Source organism: Bombina bombina, chromosome 2, assembly GCF_027579735.1.
Source record: "Bombina bombina isolate aBomBom1 chromosome 2, aBomBom1.pri, whole genome shotgun sequence".
Taxonomy (NCBI): domain Eukaryota; kingdom Metazoa; phylum Chordata; class Amphibia; order Anura; family Bombinatoridae; genus Bombina; species Bombina bombina.
In genome coordinates, this window is record NC_069500.1 from 1,012,354,442 (window position 1) to 1,012,376,164 (window position 21,723).

The following is a 21,723-nucleotide window of genomic DNA, read 5'->3' on the forward strand; positions in this document are numbered from 1 at the left end:
TGAACTAAGTGTCTAACGATCAAACTGTGAAAATGCACTGAAATTAGAGGCAGTTCAACGACTTAGAAATTAGCATATAAGCCTACCTAGGTTTAGCTTTCCACAAAAAATACCAAGAGAAAAAGCAAATTAGATGATAAGATTAAATTTGAAAGTTGTTTAAAATTGAATGTCCTATCTGAATCATGAAAGTTTAATTTTGACTATACTGTTTCTTTAAAGTATTTATAACTACCTCCGGGTTTAGTGCAGTTGGTCTAACGTGGTGTTGTGTTAGGAAGCAATTGATATATTTTTTTTTTTAACTGTGCACCCCATAGCAGTCTTTCACTCATGCACTAACTTTTTACTTTCAACTTGTAATATGCATGCTAATCAGGCTACATTAAAATTTAACTTTGAGGACAGTTAGCACGCAATTGAAACATTTAGTAGATCCGGACCGTTGTTAGCTAGTTGACACTGTTTGCAACCATCTAAAATGAGGGTGACAGAGCTGTTTTTGTGAATTGTAAACAGGGTAAGACATTAATATGTGACCTTTAGTAACATAATCAGATTCAGTTACCATATTTTTAGTCTATAAAATGTGCCTATCATTAAGATACACATTGGTAAGTGTTTCTATTTAAAAAATGAAGTGATGATAAGTCATCCTTCATACACCTTAAAACTCACACTTCAATGTCTCTCCTCCTCTCCTCTTTTGCTTTCTGCTTCTCTTTATTTTTCTCTGTACCTTTCTTCCTCTAGGCCCAATAATCAATAACTTGTAGGCATGGAGAGAAATCACACAATATATTTGGGATTATTTTTATCATTATATTGATAAATGTAGGTGTCTTTACTTCATTTTCAGTACACTGCTTAGTGAGATAAACAGCTCTAAAACTAAAATTTGCCGTTATAAAATTGTTTGAATAACCTAGCAGTATTGACGAGACCTCTTAGAAAATCTCACCAGCACAGACAGCTTTAGATTATCAGGCTCTCACTCATTTTCTTCCACCTACAACAAAAATGACCTCTTCTTTGTACTGACACCTACAATTACTGGCCAGCAGAGGGTAACACAGAGTTTTTGCATGTAATATGCATGAAAAATGAATCTCAATTTTTTAATAAAAAATACATATTTTATATCCAAAAATAATACAGTAAAATAGCAGAGGGAATGTGGAATTCTGCTCTGGCTGTGACCCTTAAGCACCACGTTTTAATATCTTTGAAACCTACAGACTTGTTGTCACGCTGCTCCTCCACTCTGCTGTGGCTTTTGCCACTGACGCAGACAGTCCTCCTGTTGCTAGCGATGCAGCAGTGTAACTGCAGCATGGTGATGACATCATCACCACCTGCCCTGTCTTCCCTATATAAGTGCCTCTGTCTCTCTCACCTGTGCCCAAGTATAGGTGTTACTTTGTGTTTTACTGGGTGCTGTATTTCTATTTACTGGATTGCTATATTGATACTCTGTTGATGAACTCTGTCTGTTTGATTGCTATACTGATACTAAACTCTGCTTGTTTGACTACTCACCCCTAAACTACTGGATTGCTACTTTGTTGCTGAACTCTGCCAGTCTGACCATTCTATTGGTTTACCCCTGAACTGCTATACTGCTGGATATCCTTTTGTTGCTGACTCCTGCCTGTTCCCAATCCTTCTATTGGTTTACCTCTGAACTGTTATACTGCTGGATATCCTTTTGTTGCTGACTTTTGCCTGTTCCTGGTCCTTCTATTGGTTTACCCCTGAACTGCCATACTTCTGGATTACCTTCCTGTTGCCACTTCGTACTACCCTGCCTGCTGTGAGTACTGCTTACCTCATTTTACAAACTCTCTTTGCTCTGGGATATTTTCTATCATTCCACTTGATGCCGGGATAAGAAGACTACTGGCCAAGTTTGGTCTGATAGTGGAATATCCCACGGGCATTACACTTGTCAGATCAGGCAATATTTTTAGAGGACAGCATTGCTTGAACTTAAAGGGATAGTCTAGACAGAATTAAACTTTTATGCTTCAGATAGAGCATGCACTTTTAAGCAACTTTCTAACTTACTCCTATTATCAATTTTTCTTTGTTTTCTTGCTATCTTTATTTTAAAAGCAAGAATGTAAGCTTAGGAGCTGGTCCATTTTTGGTTCAGAACCTGGGTAGCGCTTGCTGATTGGTGTCTAAATGTAGCCACCAATCAGCAAGTGCTACCCAGGTGTTGAACCAAAAATGGGCCGGTGTTCTGTCGAAAACTCCAAGTCATTGAAATCTCCAATTACATCACTTTTGCCTCTGTTAGGGGGGGCCCCCCGCTAATCCTCTGGCATGAACCCCAAGTGAACCTTGGGGAATGAGGTTTACTAGGGGGGCTTCACGCCCCTTGAAATCCCCAAGAGGAGGCAAAAATAGATAGTGAAGATAGGCGTTAATGCTGAATTAAAGTACCCATCTGATTGGCCCGTGTCTCCGTGAGGGACAGGATACACAACCAATCAGATGTGTAATTGGAGATTTTGACTACTTGGAGTTTTCAACAGGACACCCGATCCTAAGCTTACATTTTTGCTTTTTCAAATAAAGATTCCAAGAGAACAAAGAAAAATTGATGAGGAGTAAAATAGAAAGTTGCTTTAAATTGCATGCTCTATCTGAATCATGAAAGTTTAATTTTGACTAGACTATCCCTTTAACTTCAAACCTCCTTTTTTCAAGAGCCCTTTCAGATTTATTTGTACCATCAATTCAGCTTTTACTAATTTTTCAGGAATTTCCCATATTGCTCTGAGACAGAAAAAAGAATTAAGCTTAAAGCCGAGGTTACAACAAACCACATATCAGATTTAAACTGTACATAATATTAATGGTATTTTAAAAATAAAACTAACATTTAAACCATCAAATCATAATAATTGGGACATTTTTATTATTTATTTTTTATCAACTGGTTATTGTACTGATTTCTTTGTTTAATTCAAAATAGTTAATTGGTCAGGATGATGATGATAATATTAATTATTATTATTATTATTAGTGCTAGTAATAATAATAATAATAATAATATGCTAAATAAGCTATAATTACTTGTCTGACTTATCCCTGACAACCAACATAGCTGTATGATTTGTCCTTATCAGACAATGAGAAATAAATACTTTTTTACCTACTCTTTTTCATGCAAAAATAGGTTTCACCATATATAATTGCTGCTTTCAAATATACAGGATAAAAGAAAATGTTTGCCGACAGTATATTTTTAATGCATGGGGAGAAAGTTAACATGTTGACAAATATTTGTTCAATTGCAATTGTGAAAGATAGTGTACAATATAGTTTCCCATTCAATGGTTAGCAGAAAGTGCAATATTCTTACGGTAACTTATGACTTAAAGGCTACACACATTTCTATTTAGTTGACCCCTTAAAGGGACATAGTACACTAGATTTGTCTTTGCATAAATATTTTGTAGATGATACATTTATATAGCCCATTTATATAGCCCAGTTTTTTGGGGTTTTTTGTAAAAATGAATACTTTTACTTATTTTTAAATAACATTGTGTTGATTTTCAGACTCCTAACCAATCCCCAACGTTTTGAAGTGGACTTTTGTCTACCTACTACAGCTTGCTCCTGTTTGTGAAATGGGTCTTTTCATATGCAGGGGACGGGGGTGTCTGCTGTTCTTGTTTTCCCAGCCCAATTCACTGGGTGCTCCAGCCTAACCTCATAAACATTGCTAAACTGGAAGCTTCTAAGTAAGTTTTTAGATGGTTTTATACTGGATTTTTATATCAGTATCTGTGCATATTATTTTTTTATAGTAGTGTCTATTACATGCAGTTATATAAAAATCTGTGTATACCCTTTAATGGGATGGACATACCCTGTGGGTCTCACCAACAACGGTTAGACACACTATTACTACATACATCACTCCAGGATGCTTTTGGACATTAATCCTTTAGTGTAAAAATGACAACTGCCGTAATGGTACATCAGCATTTGTTAAGGGGTTCATATTCACAAAGAAATACAAATTACGACATTTGTACTGTTTACAAAGAAAGCAAACTTCCTGTTATGGTTGAGCATACTTTGAGGCATGCCATTACTAGGAGTGGGTGAAAATGTTTGAACATTTAAAAAAAAAAAAAAAAATAATAATATAATGATTGCAGATCACTTTTATTCTTTCTAAATGAATGTCAAATATTCGCCAAATGGTAAATTAACATGATTGTTTTTTACATGAGACGGTTAACTTTTATTACATTACATATACTAAAATGTAAAATCAATGTTGATTTCAATAGAAATCAACATTCAAAGGTTGTTTTAAAATGTTAAATTTGGTATCCTAGAAATATTCTAAGTGCAGAAAATAATGTCAAGGTAAATATTTGTTTTACCATTCCATTGTAACAACATAAAAAAAACATTCACTCGTTCTTAGTCAATACTTATGTAATAGGAATTTCCTATATGTACAGAAACATAAAAGAACATGTCTAATATACATCAAATTATAATATTTAGTTACATTGTTTTAGAGCTATATAAGTTAACCCTGTTCTAAAGAGCAATTTTGGCTATGGCACACATGGAGAGATTACCATTAAGGCAATATTTGGTTTTGATGTCATTTTTGGTCATTATTAAAACATACATAAAATATATTCCTGAGAGAACAATGTCCAGAAGACGTATATTTGATGTTACGCTGCTGATCCATTATATCACCTAGAGTACATGAATTCTTGTGGGTGCACCTGACAGCATCCACAAAAAACATCTATCCATTCATAAACAGGATAGTATCAACATGCACCTGTCTGCCTTATACTGTTTGGCATTTTACAGCAGGGATGGTTACACAATAAGCATTACCAGTCAAACCACTCTTACCACAATGCCTACAATTACTGAAAATGATTCAGACATAATGAAGACATCCTTAGTCCTGAGGTCTTTGGTGGTGATGTACATTACAGTTTAGTCTACCATCCTATGAAACTTCCAGTTCTCCTTGTGATTATAAATTGGCCACATTTTTAATCCATGTGGTAAAAGCAGACACCTTAGTATAAACTCCAGGAGAGTCTCTGACTCCACAGCCATAACCCCAAGAGGTTACCCCATACACTGTCCAGCTGCCTCCTGAGCGTTCACACACTAAAGGTCCACCACTGTCGCCCTGGCAACTATCCACATGTTTCTGTTCTGGAAAGCTTCCAGCACAAAGCATTCTTCCTGTAAATCTACTCCTGTAGCGCTCCTCACATATTCTCTTTGGTAGCAATTTAACAGCAGCTTGTTGTAATGTTCTTGAGTAGGCCCGCCCTAGGATGAAAAAATAAAATACATAGTTTTCAACATATTATAATACTTCTTCTGTGGTAATCATTATTACAGCTAATTTATTTCTTATTAATCACACACTAGGCTTATGGTGATTCAAATAACAAAAAGTACAAGTCATTGAAAGAAACATAACACTTCAGTGTGGGTTTGCAACTATAATTTTGCTCAGTTGAAAGAGGGTGACACAGGATGATAGATACTTTTATTACAAGACAAATATTTTACTTAACTCTTTGCTTTACTATTTAATATGAAATCATATAGGCAAAATAATAACTGATCATAAATGTTCAAATAAGAAATGAAGGCATGACATGAAAATAAGGATAAGGTAAATAAAACAGTCAATTGTAGTGTAATGCTGCCCTAACATGAGCTGACCAATAAATCAAGTACTAAAGCTGACCAATAAATCAAGTACTAAAGCTGACCAATAAATCAAGTACTAAAAAAACAGAGAAGTACTGCTTAATTAAGGTTCCCTTTTGTATTCTGGCCTTATTAACTTATAAATGTGAACTTATTTCACTTTTATCTATAATATCTCTTCCTTTATATCTATAAATGATCTATAATATCCATTTATTTCCTTAGACCTTTTTATCGTCCTGTCAAACTTGTGTCCAATGTTGTAGCTTTTCTCTTATGTTCCTTTGCATAGCCAAATCACTGTTCTCGCATCACTCATTGACTTCTGCAATTTATATTACCTACTTTTTGGACTCACTATTTTATTCCAAAATATAAACTTTGTTTCTGGGAAGCCTGCCAAGGTAATTTAAACACTAAATTAATATTTTCCCCTCAAATCTTTCAGTTTTGCATGTTTCTCTGTGCCAGTCCTCCATAACTCTGTGTAAACAAATGAACCCCTCCTGCCTTGAGGTGTTAAAAGTGCAATAAGCACAGTTCAAACTATTTCCTCCTCTAATGACCATAAGAAAGATAATTTCAGTATATCTTCTCTAATTCACACTTGTTCAATCTTAAATCTCATACTTTTACTGGCGTAATGGTCCTTTACCAAGTATACATACTACATCCTCATAAACATTCTTCTTCTATTCATGCCGTTTTAGCCATATTTGGGAAACCTCTTTTTAATCTAAAGAAGGCCAGTACAAAAAGGGGTTACAAATAGATAGAGCAGTGTCCTCTCTCTATTGCACCCTTCAGGTTCTGTGCTACACTTGAAACTGATCAAAAACTTCTACAGCTTTTAACAATACCTACTAATAAACATGCAGAAAATCTTGATAAATCCTAAAAATGTTGTCAGGATAAATTGTTAGATGATTTAGGTCACATTTTATACTCTCTGTATCAATGGAAATTATTTTATTTTAGAGAGAATGAGAGTTATTTTCAGAAAACTGTATCTGAAATAGTTCTTATATATAATTAGATCACTAATATAATATGTCCAAAATGTCTATAAATAAAATGTTCTACCCTAACATAACATAAGGCTTAGAATGGGAGATCCTTTATCCTTTAAAAATCCTAGAGAAAAAAATGGGAAGATTATAAAGAAAATAATAAACATATTAATGACCCCCAACTATTTTAGGAAACTTCTAAAGTGGTCTTAAAGGCAGAAATAATATCTAATAGGAAACATTATAAAAAGAGGAAACAGCAGGAAGAAGAGACTATGGGGTCGATTTATCATGTGTCTATAGCGGATCATGTCCACCCGACATCGATAAATGCCGACAGCATACGCTGTCGGAATTTATCATTGCACAGGCATTTCGTTTGAAATGCTTGTGCAATCGGCCGCTAGTAGGGGGTGTCAATCATGATTGCTGTCTGCCACCTCAGAGGTGGTGGACGAGTTAAGGAGCAGCGGTCTTAAGACCGCTGCTTGTTAAAGGGATACTGAACCCAAACTTTTTTCTTTCATGATTCAGATAGAGAATGCAATTTTAAGCAACTTTCTAATTTACTTCTATTATCAATTTTTCTTCGTTCTCTTGCTATCTTTATTTGAAAAAGAAGGCATCTTAGCTAAGGAGCCAGTAAATTGTTGGTTCAGACCATGGGCAGCACTTGTTTATTGGTGCTGTCCAATCAGCAAGGACAACCCAGGTTGTTCACCAAAAATGGGCCAGAATTTTAACTTACATTCTTGCTTTTCAAATAAACATAGCAAGAGAATGAAGAAAATTTGATAATAGAAGTAAATTAGAAAGTTGCTTAAAATGTCATGCTCTATCTGAATCACAAAATAAAATGTCATCAACATTTAAAATAGCTAATATAATAGTGATACCTAAGCCAGGAGAAGATCCTCAAAAGTGACAATAATATAGACCTATATTCCTAACTAATGTGGATTAAAAATATCTTAATGAAAATATTAGCTAATAGGCTAAAAATAATTTGACTGGTCGAGTTTCAGCAAAACAAATTAGAAATATATTACAATTTATAGAAAAATTCTGGTTTAGTCAACACTCAGAAGAGGGAAAGACTCTAATGGAGGCCTTTCTCTTATCAGTAGATGCTGAGAAGGCCTTGATAGGGTTAAATTGAATCATCTCTTTAATCCCCTTGTCAAATTTTAATTCAAAGGTACTTTTTTAGAATTAATAAAATCGGTGTATACACCTATATATATATATATATATATATATATATATATATATATATATGTATGATAATTAATGGGTAGATATCTTCTTCAATAAAATTATATAGAGGAAAACATCAATGGTGTTCACTATCACCCTTGCTATTTAATGTAGCATTAGAGTCCTTGGTGTATATATATTAAAGAATCTTTATGAATTAAGATTTCATGGAATCCTGCTTATATTTATAACCTTAAAGGGACATGCCACCCACATTTTTTCTTTTATGATTTAGAAAGAGAATGCAATTTTAAACATCTTTCTAATTTACTTATATTATCTAATTTGTTTTATTCTCTTGATATTCTTTGATGAAAAGCATATCTAGATATGCTCACTAGCTGCTGATTGGTTGCTGCACATAGAAGCCTCGTGTGATTGGCTCACCATGTGCATTGCTTTTTCTTCAACTAAGGATATTTAAAAAATGAAGCAAAATAAATAATGGAAGTAAATTGTAATGTTGTTTAAATTTCTATTCTCTATCTGAATCACGAAAACAGAATTTATGTTTACCTGATAAATTACTTTCTCCAACGGTGTGTCCGGTCCACGGCGTCATCCTTACTTGTGGGATATTCTCCTCCCCAACAGGAAATGGCAAAGAGCCCAGCAAAGCTGGTCACATGATCCCTCCTAGGCTCCGCCTTCCCCAGTCATTCGACCGACGTAAAGGAGGAATATTTGCATAGAAGAAATCATATGATACCGTGGTGACTGTAGTTAAAGAAAATAAATTATCAGACCTGATTAAAAAACCAGGGCGGGCCGTGGACCGGACACACCGTTGGAGAAAGTAATTTATCAGGTAAACATAAATTCTGTTTTCTCCAACATAGGTGTGTCCGGTCCACGGCGTCATCCTTACTTGTGGGAACCAATACCAAAGCTTTAGGACACGGATGAAGGGAGGGAGCAAATCAGGTCACCTAGATGGAAGGCACCACGGCTTGCAAAACCTTTCTCCCAAAAATAGCCTCAGAAGAAGCAAAAGTATCAAATTTGTAAAATTTAGTAAAAGTGTGCAGTGAAGACCAAGTCGCTGCCTTACATATCTGATCAACAGAAGCCTCGTTCTTGAAGGCCCATGTGGAAGCCACAGCCCTAGTGGAATGAGCTGTGATTCTTTCAGGAGGCTGCCGTCCGGCAGTCTCGTAAGCCAATCTGATGATGCTTTTAATCCAAAAAGAGAGAGAGGTAGAAGTTGCTTTTTGACCTCTCCTTTTACCGGAATAAGCAACAAACAAGGAAGATGTTTGTCTAAAATCCTTTGTAGCATCTAAATAGAATTTTAGAGCACGAACTACATCCAAATTGTGCAACAAACGTTCCTTCTTTGAAACTGGATTCGGACACAAAGAAGGCACGACTATCTCCTGGTTAATGTTTTTGTTAGAAACAACTTTCGGAAGAAAACCAGGTTTAGTACGCAGAACTACCTTATCTGCATGGAACACCAGATAAGGAGGAGAACACTGCAGAGCAGATAATTCTGAAACTCTTCTAGCAGAAGAAATTGCAACCAAAAACAAAACTTTCCAAGATAATAACTTAATATCAACGGAATGTAAGGGTTCAAACGGAACCCCCTGAAGAACTGAAAGAACTAAATTGAGACTCCAAGGAGGAGTCAAAGGTTTGTAAACAGGCTTGATTCTAACCAGAGCCTGAACAAAGGCTTGAACATCTGGCACAGCTGCCAGCTTTTTGTGAAGTAACACAGACAAGGCAGAAATCTGTCCTTTCAAGGAACTTGCAGATAATCCTTTCTCCAAACCCTCTTGAAGAAAGGATAGAATCTTAGGAATTTGTATCTTGTCCCAAGGGAATCCTTTAGATTCACACCAATAGATATATTTTTTCCATATTTTGTGGTAGATTTTTCTAGTTACAGGCTTTCTGGCCTGAACAAGAGTATCAATGACAGAATCTGAGAACCCTCGCTTAGATAAGATCAAGCGTTCAATCTCCAAGCAGTCAGTTGGAGTGAGACCAGATTCGGATGTTCGAACGGACCTTGAACAAGAAGGTCTCGTCTCAAAGGTAGCTTCCATGGTGGAGCCGATGACATATTCACCAGGTCTGCATACTAGGTCCTGCGTGGCCACGCAGGAGCTATCAAGATCACCGATGCCCTCTCCTGATTGATCCTGGCTACCAGCCTGGGGATGAGAGGAAACGGCGGGAATGCATAAGCTAGTTTGAAGGTCCAAGGTGCTACTAGTGCATCTACTAGAGTCGCCTTGGGATCCCTGGATCTGGACCCGTAGCAAGGAACCTTGAAGTTCTGACGAGAGGCCATCAGATCCATGTCTGGAATGCCCCACAGTTGAGTGATTTGGACAAAGATTTCCGGATGGAGTTCCCACTCCCCCGGATGAAATGTCTGACGACTCAGAAAATCCGCTTCCCAGTTTTCCACTCCTGGAATGTGGATTGCAGACAAGTGGCAGGAGTGAGTCTCCGCCCATTGAATGATTTTGGTCACTTCTTCCATCGCCAGGGAACTCCTTGTTCCCCCCTGATGGTTGATGTACGCAACAGTCGTCATGTTGTCTGATTGAAACCGTATGAACTTGGTCTTTGCTAGCTGAGGCCAAGCCTTGAGAGCATTGAAAATCGCTCTCAGTTCCAGAATATTTATCGGGAGAGTAGATTCTTCCCGAGACCAAAGACCCTGCGCTTTCAGGGGTCCCCAGACCGCGCCCCAGCCCACCAGACTGGCGTCGGTCGTGACAATGACCCACTCTGGTCTGCGGAAGCTCATCCCCTGTGACAGGTTGTCCAGGGACAGCCACCAACTGAGTGAATCTCTGGTCCTCTGATCTACTTGTATCGTCGGAGACAAGTCTGTATAGTCCCCATTCCACTGACTGAGCATGCACAGTTGATGTAATTGAAATCCAGCACTCAGACCCAAGGTGTGTGCAAGCTAGCATAGGATCACTGCAAGGATCCAAACAGTATCCAAAATCTTCAAAGAATGCAGCAGCACCACTTCTCATATAAAAAGTTCCTTTATTAAACACATAGTAGGAGCAGGTAAAATAGAACGACGTTTCGGGTGGTTATCCCTTAGTCATGTTCACATACTGTTTGTTAGACTTAATCACCTTTAAATAGCCATCAGTCAGGTGAGACCACACCTTTCACCTTAATTACTTAGATATACATTTTTCTTAACCTCTATTGCCATCTAGTGGTCTAACCCATATCAAACATACAATTTTATTATATAAAAAAATATTTTTTTAAAAAAAGAGAACAATCACATTTGTTGAAGAGCAGATATCAAAAATGTCAAAATTTAAAATTATAAAATTAAATACCAGAAATGGAATTGTATAAAGATAAAGATATTATACTTTACAGGAATATACTTAAATCAAGTTCTCTATTCATACCATTGGGGATTAAGCAATCTAATTTATTAATCCAAAATGCCTCACGTTTTTTGAGAAGCAGTTCTCTATTGCCGCCACGCCTAGGGCTCTGTATATGATCTATTATTTGAAATCTTAGTTGTGCAATAGAGTGACCTTTACTCAAAAAATGGTGGGCAACTGGGGCCTTTAAATCTCCTGTCCTAATATTTGATTTATGTTGAATTATTCTATCTCTCACCCTCTGGGTCGTCTCTCCGATATAAATTAACCCACACGGACATTTAATTAGATATATAACAAAATTAGCATTACAATTGTAGTAGCCCTTTATTTTAAATTTCTGTCCCGTAAGGGGGTGGATGAATATATCAGATTTTATCATGTTATTGCAACTGGAGCAATTAAGACAAGGAAAACAGCCATTATTCTCTGAAGTAATGTACCCCAATTTGGATTTCTTACTAGAACCCACGTCAGCCTTAACAATTTTGTCTTTTAAACTAGGAAGTCTAGTATAGGCTGGCATAGGTGGTTGGCGGAATGCTAGTACTTCAGGATTACACTCACTCAAAACATGCCAGTGTTTCCTAATGATCCTTTGTATTTCTGAACTGCAAGAATTGTATTCAGACACAAATACCATCCTATCAGGGTCCTTTCTCTTATTGGTATTTCCAATATTAACCCTTTCGTCAGGTAGTTGTATCACCTTATCAATCGTCTCCTGGATCAAATCAGGGGGATACCCACGTTGCACAAATCTAATGCCCATCTCCTGTAGTCTTTGCAAAGCCAGAGTTTTGTCTTTCACTATTCGCTTTACTCTTAACATTTGGCTGTAAGGCAAAGATCTCACCAAAGCAGGTGAATGGGCACTAGAGAAGTGCAGGAGGCTATTCCTATCAGTGTCCTTTCTAAATATATCTGTTTTTAGAAGGGAACCATCCTTATAGATTTTTGTATCAAGGAAGTTAATAGATTCTTCACTCCAAGACATTGTAAATTTAATGCATCTTGATGCCCTGTTCAATTCACTCACAAATTGTTGTAGGGATCCAACGTCACCCCACCAAATGCCAAATATGTCATCTATGTAACGCCACCAGGTGGCGCCACATAGAATGAAGAGCTCATTTTCATATACAAATTTCTCCTCGAAAATATTCATAAAAATATTGGCATAGGTTGGGGCGACGTTGGACCCCATAGCAGTTCCTTGTTTTTGTAAGAAATAAGAATCCTCAAAAAGGAAATAATTGCAGTGCAGAATAATTTCCATTAACTCTATGATAAATTGCTGTTGCATAGCAGTGAACCTATTACTTTTACCAATAGCATATCTGATAGAATCTAAACCACTGCTATGTGGTATGGACGTATAGAGGCTAACAATGTCCAAGCTATACAAGATGCATCTATCCATATTCCCTGGCAAACCTTCAATCTTAGATAAAAAATCATTAGTGTCTTTAATAAAAGACATAGCCTGAGCTACAAATGGTCTCAACAGTCTGTCAAGATATATGGATATATGTGTAAAAATAGAGTCAGAACCCGCCACTATGGGACGTCCAGGGGGGGGTCCCTAGATCCTTATGAACCTTTGGGAGAGTGTAAAGTACTGGTATAGTGTATTCCTCTTTAATTAAATAATTTTTGGTTTCATTATCAATAATTCCATTCTGGAATGCTCTCTGAATGCATCTTTTTATGTCTACTGCAATTTTAGATGTGGGGTCTGAGGTTAATAGCATATATACATCAGTGTTAGCTAATTGAGATTTAATTTCACCAATATAATACCCCCTATCTAAAATAACTGTGGCACCGCCCTTATCAGCTTGCTTGCAAATCAATTCTTTATTATTGCAAATTGCTTGTAGGGCTTGACTATCTTTTTTAGACATATTAGGCAAAAATCGTAATTTCTTCTTACAACATTTTTTCTTAAGGTTATCTAAATCAGACTTAACCAATTTCATGAAAACATCAACACTTGAATCATAGCAAGTTGGAACAAATGCACTCTTATTTTTGAGTCCATGACTCTTAATAGCTAAATCATCAGGGGTAGAAACATTTTTCAATTGACTTTTAAACCCATCATAAGCATTGGAAAAAAAAGGATTTTAGCTTAAGGTTTCTATTGAATTTGTAAAGGTCCTGATCTAATTTAAACCAATTGCAATGATCTTGTTTACAAAAAGAAAGTCCCTTCTCCAACACCTTGTATTGGGCATTTGAAAGTTCTACCTTAGAGATGTTCAGCACTAGTGTTTGTTCGCCCGGCGTGTCTTCCTTGGCGGTACCTGTGACACCTTGTTGTGGACTGGTTTTGCGGTGATGCCTCCTACCGCCCCGTCTCCTCCGACATCTGAATCCCCTGAGGTGGATTCCATGGTACTTTCAGAGCTGTTAGCCATCTTCTGTGACCTCCGTTCTCGTCGACGAGCCGCACCGGAAGTGACGTTTCTTGAACTTCCGGTTGGGTCCCGGGTCCACCTGTAAACCGCTCCGGTAAGGTAATCGTTCTCATCACGGTTGAATTTGATCCGCTTCTTATTTTCAAGCTCTTTTTTCAGCTCCATAATCTTCATGTTTATTTCCTTTATAGATTTATCGATGTCGAGATCTCCTGCGGATTGTTTGAGGCTTTCGACTACCTCCTTGATTTCATCTGTCTGGGCATCAATGGCCATCTGTAAATACTCAACCGTGAGTACGATTAAGTCCAGTGAACATTTGTTCAAAATTTGTTCAAATTTAGTGCAATAGTCCTTATTGCTTGATAAGAGTGTTGGTCTTGTACTCATCCTCAATCCTCTAGGGATACGTTTAATTCTGTAGTATTCTGCCAAAGTAGATGCATGTAATTGATAAGACATATTTCTTTTAGCAAGTCTCTCATAATTATTCATATTGACTTCTGTCTGTGGTGTCCTCAGAAAGTCACGAGAGCCCCTTACCAGGGTAGTGATTCTGGCAGCTTCAACATCTGTGTATGCAAAAACCTTTGCTCCTTGGGAATCTAATGTGTCCTCCATGGCAGGGTAGGTGCAGGGATAATAGCAGTAGTAATCCAGACAATGTAATTGAAATCCAGCACTCAGACCCAAGGTGTGTGCAAGCTAGCATAGGATCACTGCAAGGATCCAAACAGTATCCAAAATCTTCAAAGAATGCAGCAGCACCACTTCTCATATAAAAAGTTCCTTTATTAAACACATAGTAGGAGCAGGTAAAATAGAACGACGTTTCGGGTGGTTATCCCTTAGTCATGTTCACATACTGTTTGTTAGACTTAATCACCTTTAAATAGCCATCAGTCAGGTGAGACCACACCTTTCACCTTAATTACTTAGATATACATTTTTCTTAACCTCTATTGCCATCTAGTGGTCTAACCCATATCAAACATACAATTTTATTATATAAAAAAATATTTTTTTAAAAAAAGAGAACAATCACATTTGTTGAAGAGCAGATATCAAAAATGTCAAAATTTAAAATTATAAAATTAAATACCAGAAATGGAATTGTATAAAGATAAAGATATTATACTTTACAGGAATATACTTAAATCAAGTTCTCTATTCATACCATTGGGGATTAAGCAATCTAATTTATTAATCCAAAATGCCTCACGTTTTTTGAGAAGCAGTTCTCTATTGCCGCCACGCCTAGGGCTCTGTATATGATCTATTATTTGAAATCTTAGTTGTGCAATAGAGTGACCTTTACTCAAAAAATGGTGGGCAACTGGGGCCTTTAAATCTCCTGTCCTAATATTTGATTTATGTTGAATTTTTTGATATAATAAAATTGTATGTTTGATATGGGTTAGACCACTAGATGGCAATAGAGGTTAAGAAAAATGTATATCTAAGTAATTAAGGTGAAAGGTGTGGTCTCACCTGACTGATGGCTATTTAAAGGTGATTAAGTCTAACAAACAGTATGTGAACATGACTAAGGGATAACCACCCGAAACGTCGTTCTATTTTACCTGCTCCTACTATGTGTTTAATAAAGGAACTTTTTATATGAGAAGTGGTGCTGCTGCATTCTTTGAAGATTTTGGATACTGTTTGGATCCTTGCAGTGATCCTATGCTAGCTTGCACACACCTTGGGTCTGAGTGCTGGATTTCAATTACATTGTCTGGATTACTACTGCTATTATCCCTGCACCTACCCTGCCATGGAGGACACATTAGATTCCCAAGGAGCAAAGGTTTTTGCATACACAGATGTTGAAGCTGCCAGAATCACTACCCTGGTAAGGGGCTCTCGTGACTTTCTGAGGACACCACAGACAGAAGTCAATATGAATAATTATGAGAGACTTGCTAAAAGAAATATGTCTTATCAATTACATGCATCTACTTTGGCAGAATACTACAGAATTAAACGTATCCCTAGAGGATTGAGGATGAGTACAAGACCAACACTCTTATCAAGCAATAAGGACTATTGCACTAAATTTGAACAAATTTTGAACAAATGTTCACTGGACTTAATCGTACTCACGGTTGAGTATTTACAGATGGCCATTGATGCCCAGACAGATGAAATCAAGGAGGTAGTCGAAAGCCTCAAACAATCCGCAGGAGATCTCGACATCGATAAATCTATAAAGGAAATAAACATGAAGATTATGGAGCTGAAAAAAGAGCTTGAAAATAAGAAGCGGATCAAATTCAACCGTGATGAGAACGATTACCTTACCGGAGCGGTTTACAGGTGGACCCGGGACCCAACCGGAAGTTCAAGAAACGTCACTTCCGGTGCGGCTCGTTGACGAGAACGGAGGTCACAGAAGATGGCTAACAGCTCTGAAAGTACCATGGAATCCACCTCAGGGGATTCAGATGTCGGAGGAGACGGGGCGGTAGGAGGCATCACCGCAAAACCAGTCCACAACAAGGTGTCACAGGTACCGCCAAGGAAGACACGCCGGGCGAACAAACACTAGTGCTGAACATCTCTAAGGTAGAACTTTCAAATGCCCAATACAAGGTGTTGGAGAAGGGACTTTCTTTTTGTAAACAAGATCATTGCAATTGGTTTAAATTAGATCAGGACCTTTACAAATTCAATAGAAACCTTAAGCTAAAATCCTTTTTTTCCAATGCTTATGATGGGTTTAAAAGTCAATTGAAAAATGTTTCTACCCCTGATGATTTAGCTATTAAGAGTCTTGGACTCAAAAATAAGAGTGCATTTGTTCCAACTTGCTATGATTCAAGTGTTGATGTTTTCATGAAATTGGTTAAGTCTGATTTAGATAACCTTAAGAAAAAATGTTGTAAGAAGAAATTACGATTTTTGCCTAATATGTCTAAAAAAGATAGTCAAGCCCTACAAGCAATTTGCAATAATAAAGAATTGATTTGCAAGCAAGCTGATAAGGGCGGTGCCACAGTTATTTTAGATAGGGGGTATTATATTGGTGAAATTAAATCTCAATTAGCTAACACTGATGTATATATGCTATTAACCTCAGACCCCACATCTAAAATTGCAGTAGACATAAAAAGATGCATTCAGAGAGCATTCCAGAATGGAATTATTGATAATGAAACCAAAAATTATTTAATTAAAGAGGAATACACTATACCAGTACTTTACACTCTCCCAAAGGTTCATAAGGATCTAGGGACCCCCCCTGGACGTCCCATAGTGGCGGGTTCTGACTCTATTTTTACACATATATCCATATATCTTGACAGACTGTTGAGACCATTTGTAGCTCAGGCTATGTCTTTTATTAAAGACACTAATGATTTTTTATCTAAGATTGAAGGTTTGCCAGGGAATATGGATAGATGCATCTTGTATAGCTTGGACATTGTTAGCCTCTATACGTCCATACCACATAGCAGTGGTTTAGATTCTATCAGATATGCTATTGGTAAAAGTAATAGGTTCACTGCTATGCAACAGCAATTTATCATAGAGTTAATGGAAATTATTCTGCACTGCAATTATTTCCTTTTTGAGGATTCTTATTTCTTACAAAAACAAGGAACTGCTATGGGGTCCAACGTCGCCCCAACCTATGCCAATATTTTTATGAATATTTTCGAGGAGAAATTTGTATATGAAAATGAGCTCTTCATTCTATGTGGCGCCACCTGGTGGCGTTACATAGATGACATATTTGGCATTTGGTGGGGTGACGTTGGATCCCTACAACAATTTGTGAGTGAATTGAACAGGGCATCAAGATGCATTAAATTTACAATGTCTTGGAGTGAAGAATCTATTAACTTCCTTGATACAAAAATCTATAAGGATGGTTCCCTTCTAAAAACAGATATATTTAGAAAGGACACTGATAGGAATAGCCTCCTGCACTTCTCTAGTGCCCATTCACCTGCTTTGGTGAGATCTTTGCCTTACAGCCAAATGTTAAGAGTAAAGCGAATAGTGAAAGACAAAACTCTGGCTTTGCAAAGACTACAGGAGATGGGCATTAGATTTGTGCAACGTGGGTATCCCCATGATTTGATCCAGGAGACGATTGATAAGGTGATACAACTACCTGACGAAAGGGTTAATATTGGAAATACCAATAAGAGAAAGGACCCTGATAGGATGGTATTTGTGTCTGAATACAATTCTTGCAGTTCAGAAATACAAAGGATCATTAGGAAACACTGGCATGTTTTGAGTGAGTGTAATCCTGAAGTACTAGCATTCCGCCAACCACCTATGCCAGCCTATACTAGACTTCCTAGTTTAAAAGACAAAATTGTTAAGGCTGACGTGGGTTCTAGTAAGAAATCCAAATTGGGGTACATTACTTCAGAGAATAATGGCTGTTTTCCTTGTCTTAATTGCTCCAGTTGCAATAACATGATAAAATCTGATATATTCATCCACCCCCTTACGGGACAGAAATTTAAAATAAAGGGCTACTACAATTGTAATGCTAATTTTGTTATATATCTAATTAAATGTCCGTGTGGGTTAATTTATATCGGAGAGACGACCCAGAGGGTGAGAGATAGAATAATTCAACATAAATCAAATATTAGGACAGGAGATTTAAAGGCCCCAGTTGCCCACCATTTTTTGAGTAAAGGTCACTCTATTGCACAACTAAGATTTCAAATAATAGATCATATACAGAGCCCTAGGCGTGGCGGCAATAGAGAACTGCTTCTCAAAAAACGTGAGGCATTTTGGATTAATAAATTAGATTGCTTAATCCCCAATGGTATGAATAGAGAACTTGATTTAAGTATATTCCTGTAAAGTATAATATCTTTATCTTTATACAATTCCATTTCTGGTATTTAATTTTATAATTTTAAATTTTGACATTTTTGATATCTGCTCTTCAACAAATGTGATTGTTCTTTTTTAAAAAAAATATTTTTTTATATAATAAAATTGTATGTTTGATATGGGTTAGACCACTAGATGGCAATAGAGGTTAAGAAAAATGTATATCTAAGTAATTAAGGTGAAAGGTGTGGTCTCACCTGACTGATGGCTATTTAAAGGTGATTAAGTCTAACAAACAGTATGTGAACATGACTAAGGGATAACCACCCGAAACGTCGTTCTATTTTACCTGCTCCTACTATGTGTTTAATAAAGGAACTTTTTATATGAGAAGTGGTGCTGCTGCATTCTTTGAAGATTTTGAGCATGCACAGTTGTAATGGTCTTAGATGAATTCGCGCAAAAGGAACTATGTCCATTGCCGCTACCATCAAACCTATTACTTCCATGCACTGCGCTATGGAAGGAAGAGGAACAGAATGAAGTATTTGACAAGAGTTTAGAAGTTTTGATTTTCTGGCCTCTGTCAGAAAAATCCTCATTTCTAAAGAGTCTATTATTGTTCCCAAGAAGGGAACCCTTGTTGACGGAGATAGAGAACTTTTTTCTACGTTCACTTTCCACCCGTGAGATCTGAGAAAGGCCAGGACAATGTCCGTGTGGGCCTTTGCTTGTGGAAGGGACGACGCTTGAATCAGAATGTCGTCCAAGTAAGGTACTACTGCAATGCCCCTTGGTCTTAGCACCGCTAGAAGGGACCCTAGTACCTTTGTGAAAATTCTTGGAGCAGTGGCTAATCCGAACGGAAGTGCCACAAACTGGTAATGCTTGTCCAGGAATGCGAACCTTAGGAACCGATGATGTTCCTTGTGGATAGGAATATGTAGATACGCATCCTTTAAATCCACCGTGGTCATGAATTGACCTTCCTGGATGGAAGGAAGAATTGTTCGAATGGTTTCCATTTTGAACGATGGAACCTTGAGAAACTTGTTTAGGATCTTGAGATCTAAGATTGGTCTGAATGTTCCCTCCTTTTTGGGAACTACGAACAGATTGGAGTAGAACCCCATCCCTTGTTCTACTAATGGAACAGGATGAATCACTCCCATTTTTAACAGGTCTTCTACACAATGTAAGAATGCCTGTTTTTTTATGTGGTCTGAAGACAATTGAGACCTGTGGAACCTCCCCCTTGGGGGAAGCCCCTTGAATTCCAGAAGATAACCTTGGGAGACTATTTCTAGCGCCCAAGGATCCAGAACATTTCTTGCCCAAGCCTGAGCGAAGAGAGAGAGTCTGCCCCCCACCAGATCCGGTCCCCGGATCGGGGGCCAACATCTCATGCTGTCTTGGTAGCAGTGGCAGGTTTCTTGGCCTGCTTTGCTTTGTTCCAGCCTTGCATTGGCCTCCAGGCTGGCTTGGCTTGAGAAGTATTACCCTCTTGCTTAGAGGACGTAGCACTTGGGGCTGGTCCGTTTCTGCGAAAGGGACGAAAATTAGGTTTATTTTTGGCCTTGAAAGACCTATCCTGAGGAAGGGCGTGGCCCTTGCCCCCAGTGATATCAGAAATAATCTCTTTCAAGTCAGGGCCAAACAGCGTTTTCCCCTTGAAAGGAATGTTAAGCAATTTGTTCTTGGAAGACGCATCCGCTGACCAAGATTTTAGCCAAAGCGCTCTGCGCGCCACAATAGCAAAACCAGAATTTTTCGCCGCTAACCTAGCCAATTGCAAAGTGGCATCTAGGGTGAAAGAATTAGCCAATTTGAGAGCATGAATTCTGTCCATAATCTCCTCATAAGAAGAAGAATTATTATTGAGCGCCTTTTCTAGTTCATCGAACCAGAAACACGCTGCTGTAGTGACAGGAACAATGCATGAAATTGGTTGTAGAAGGTAACCTTGCTGAACAAACATCTTTTTAAGCAAACCTTCTAATTTTTTATCCATAGGATCTTTGAAAGCACAACTATCTTCTATGGGTATAGTGGTGCGTTTGTTTAGAGTAGAAACCGCCCCCTCGACCTTGGGGACTGTCTGCCATAAGTCCTTTCTGGGGTCGACCATAGGAAACAATTTTTTAAATATGGGGGGAGGGACGAAAGGTATACCGGGCCTTTCCCATTCTTTATTTACAATGTCCGCCACCCGCTTGGGTATAGGAAAAGCTTCGGGGGGCCCCGGGACCTCTAGGAACTTGTCCATTTTACATAATTTCTCTGGAATGACCAAATTCTCACAATCATCCAGAGTAGATAACACCTCCTTAAGCAGAGCGCGGAGATGCTCCAATTTAAATTTAAATGTAATCACATCAGGTTCAGCTTGTTGAGAAATTTTCCCTGAATCTGAAATTTCTCCCTCAGACAAAACCTCCCTGGCCCCCTCAGACTGGTGTAGGGGCACTTCAGAACCAATATCATCGGCGTCCTCATGCTCTTCAGTATTTTCTAAAACAGAGCAGTCGCGCTTTCGCTGATAAGTGGGCATTTTGGCTAAAATGTTTTTGATAGAATTATCCATTACAGCCGTTAATTGTTGCATAGTAAGGAGTATTGGCGCACTAGATGTACTAGGGGCCTCCTGTGTGGGCAAGACTGGTGTAGACGAAGGAGGGGATGATGCAGTACCATGCTTACTCCCCTCACTTGAGGAATCATCTTGGGCATCATTTTCTCTAAATTTTGTGTCACATAAATCACATCTATTTAAATGAGAAGGAACCTTGGCTTCCCCACATTCAGAACACAGTCTATCTGGTAGTTCAGACATGTTAAACAGGCATAAACTTGATAACAAAGTACAAAAAACGTTTTAAAATAAACCGTTACTGTCACTTTAAATTTTAAACTGAACACACTTTATTACTGCAATTGTGAAAAAGTATGAAGGAATTGTTCAAAATTCACCAAAATTTCACCACAGTGTCTTAAAGCCTTAAAAGTATTGCACACCAAATTTGGAAGCTTTAACCCTTAAAATAACGGAACCGGAGCCGTTTTTATATTTAACCCCTTTACAGTCCCTGGTATCTGCTTTGC

The 21,723-nt window shown here is 37.7% G+C and overlaps 1 protein-coding gene across 3 annotated transcripts in view; it reads right to left on the minus strand.

Annotated features, from left to right (window-relative positions):
• Positions 1–3,236: 3,236 nt before the first annotated feature.
• Positions 3,237–21,723, minus strand: part of PRSS12 (serine protease 12) — a 504,723-nt gene continuing 486,236 nt past the window's right edge. For all 3 annotated transcript variants that reach the window (XM_053703591.1, XM_053703592.1, XM_053703590.1), the window contains one exon: positions 3,237–5,343. In XM_053703591.1, the coding sequence (XP_053559566.1) occupies positions 5,036–5,343 (308 nt within the window). In that variant the 3' untranslated portion in view covers positions 3,237–5,035. The remainder of the gene's footprint in view (positions 5,344–21,723) is intronic.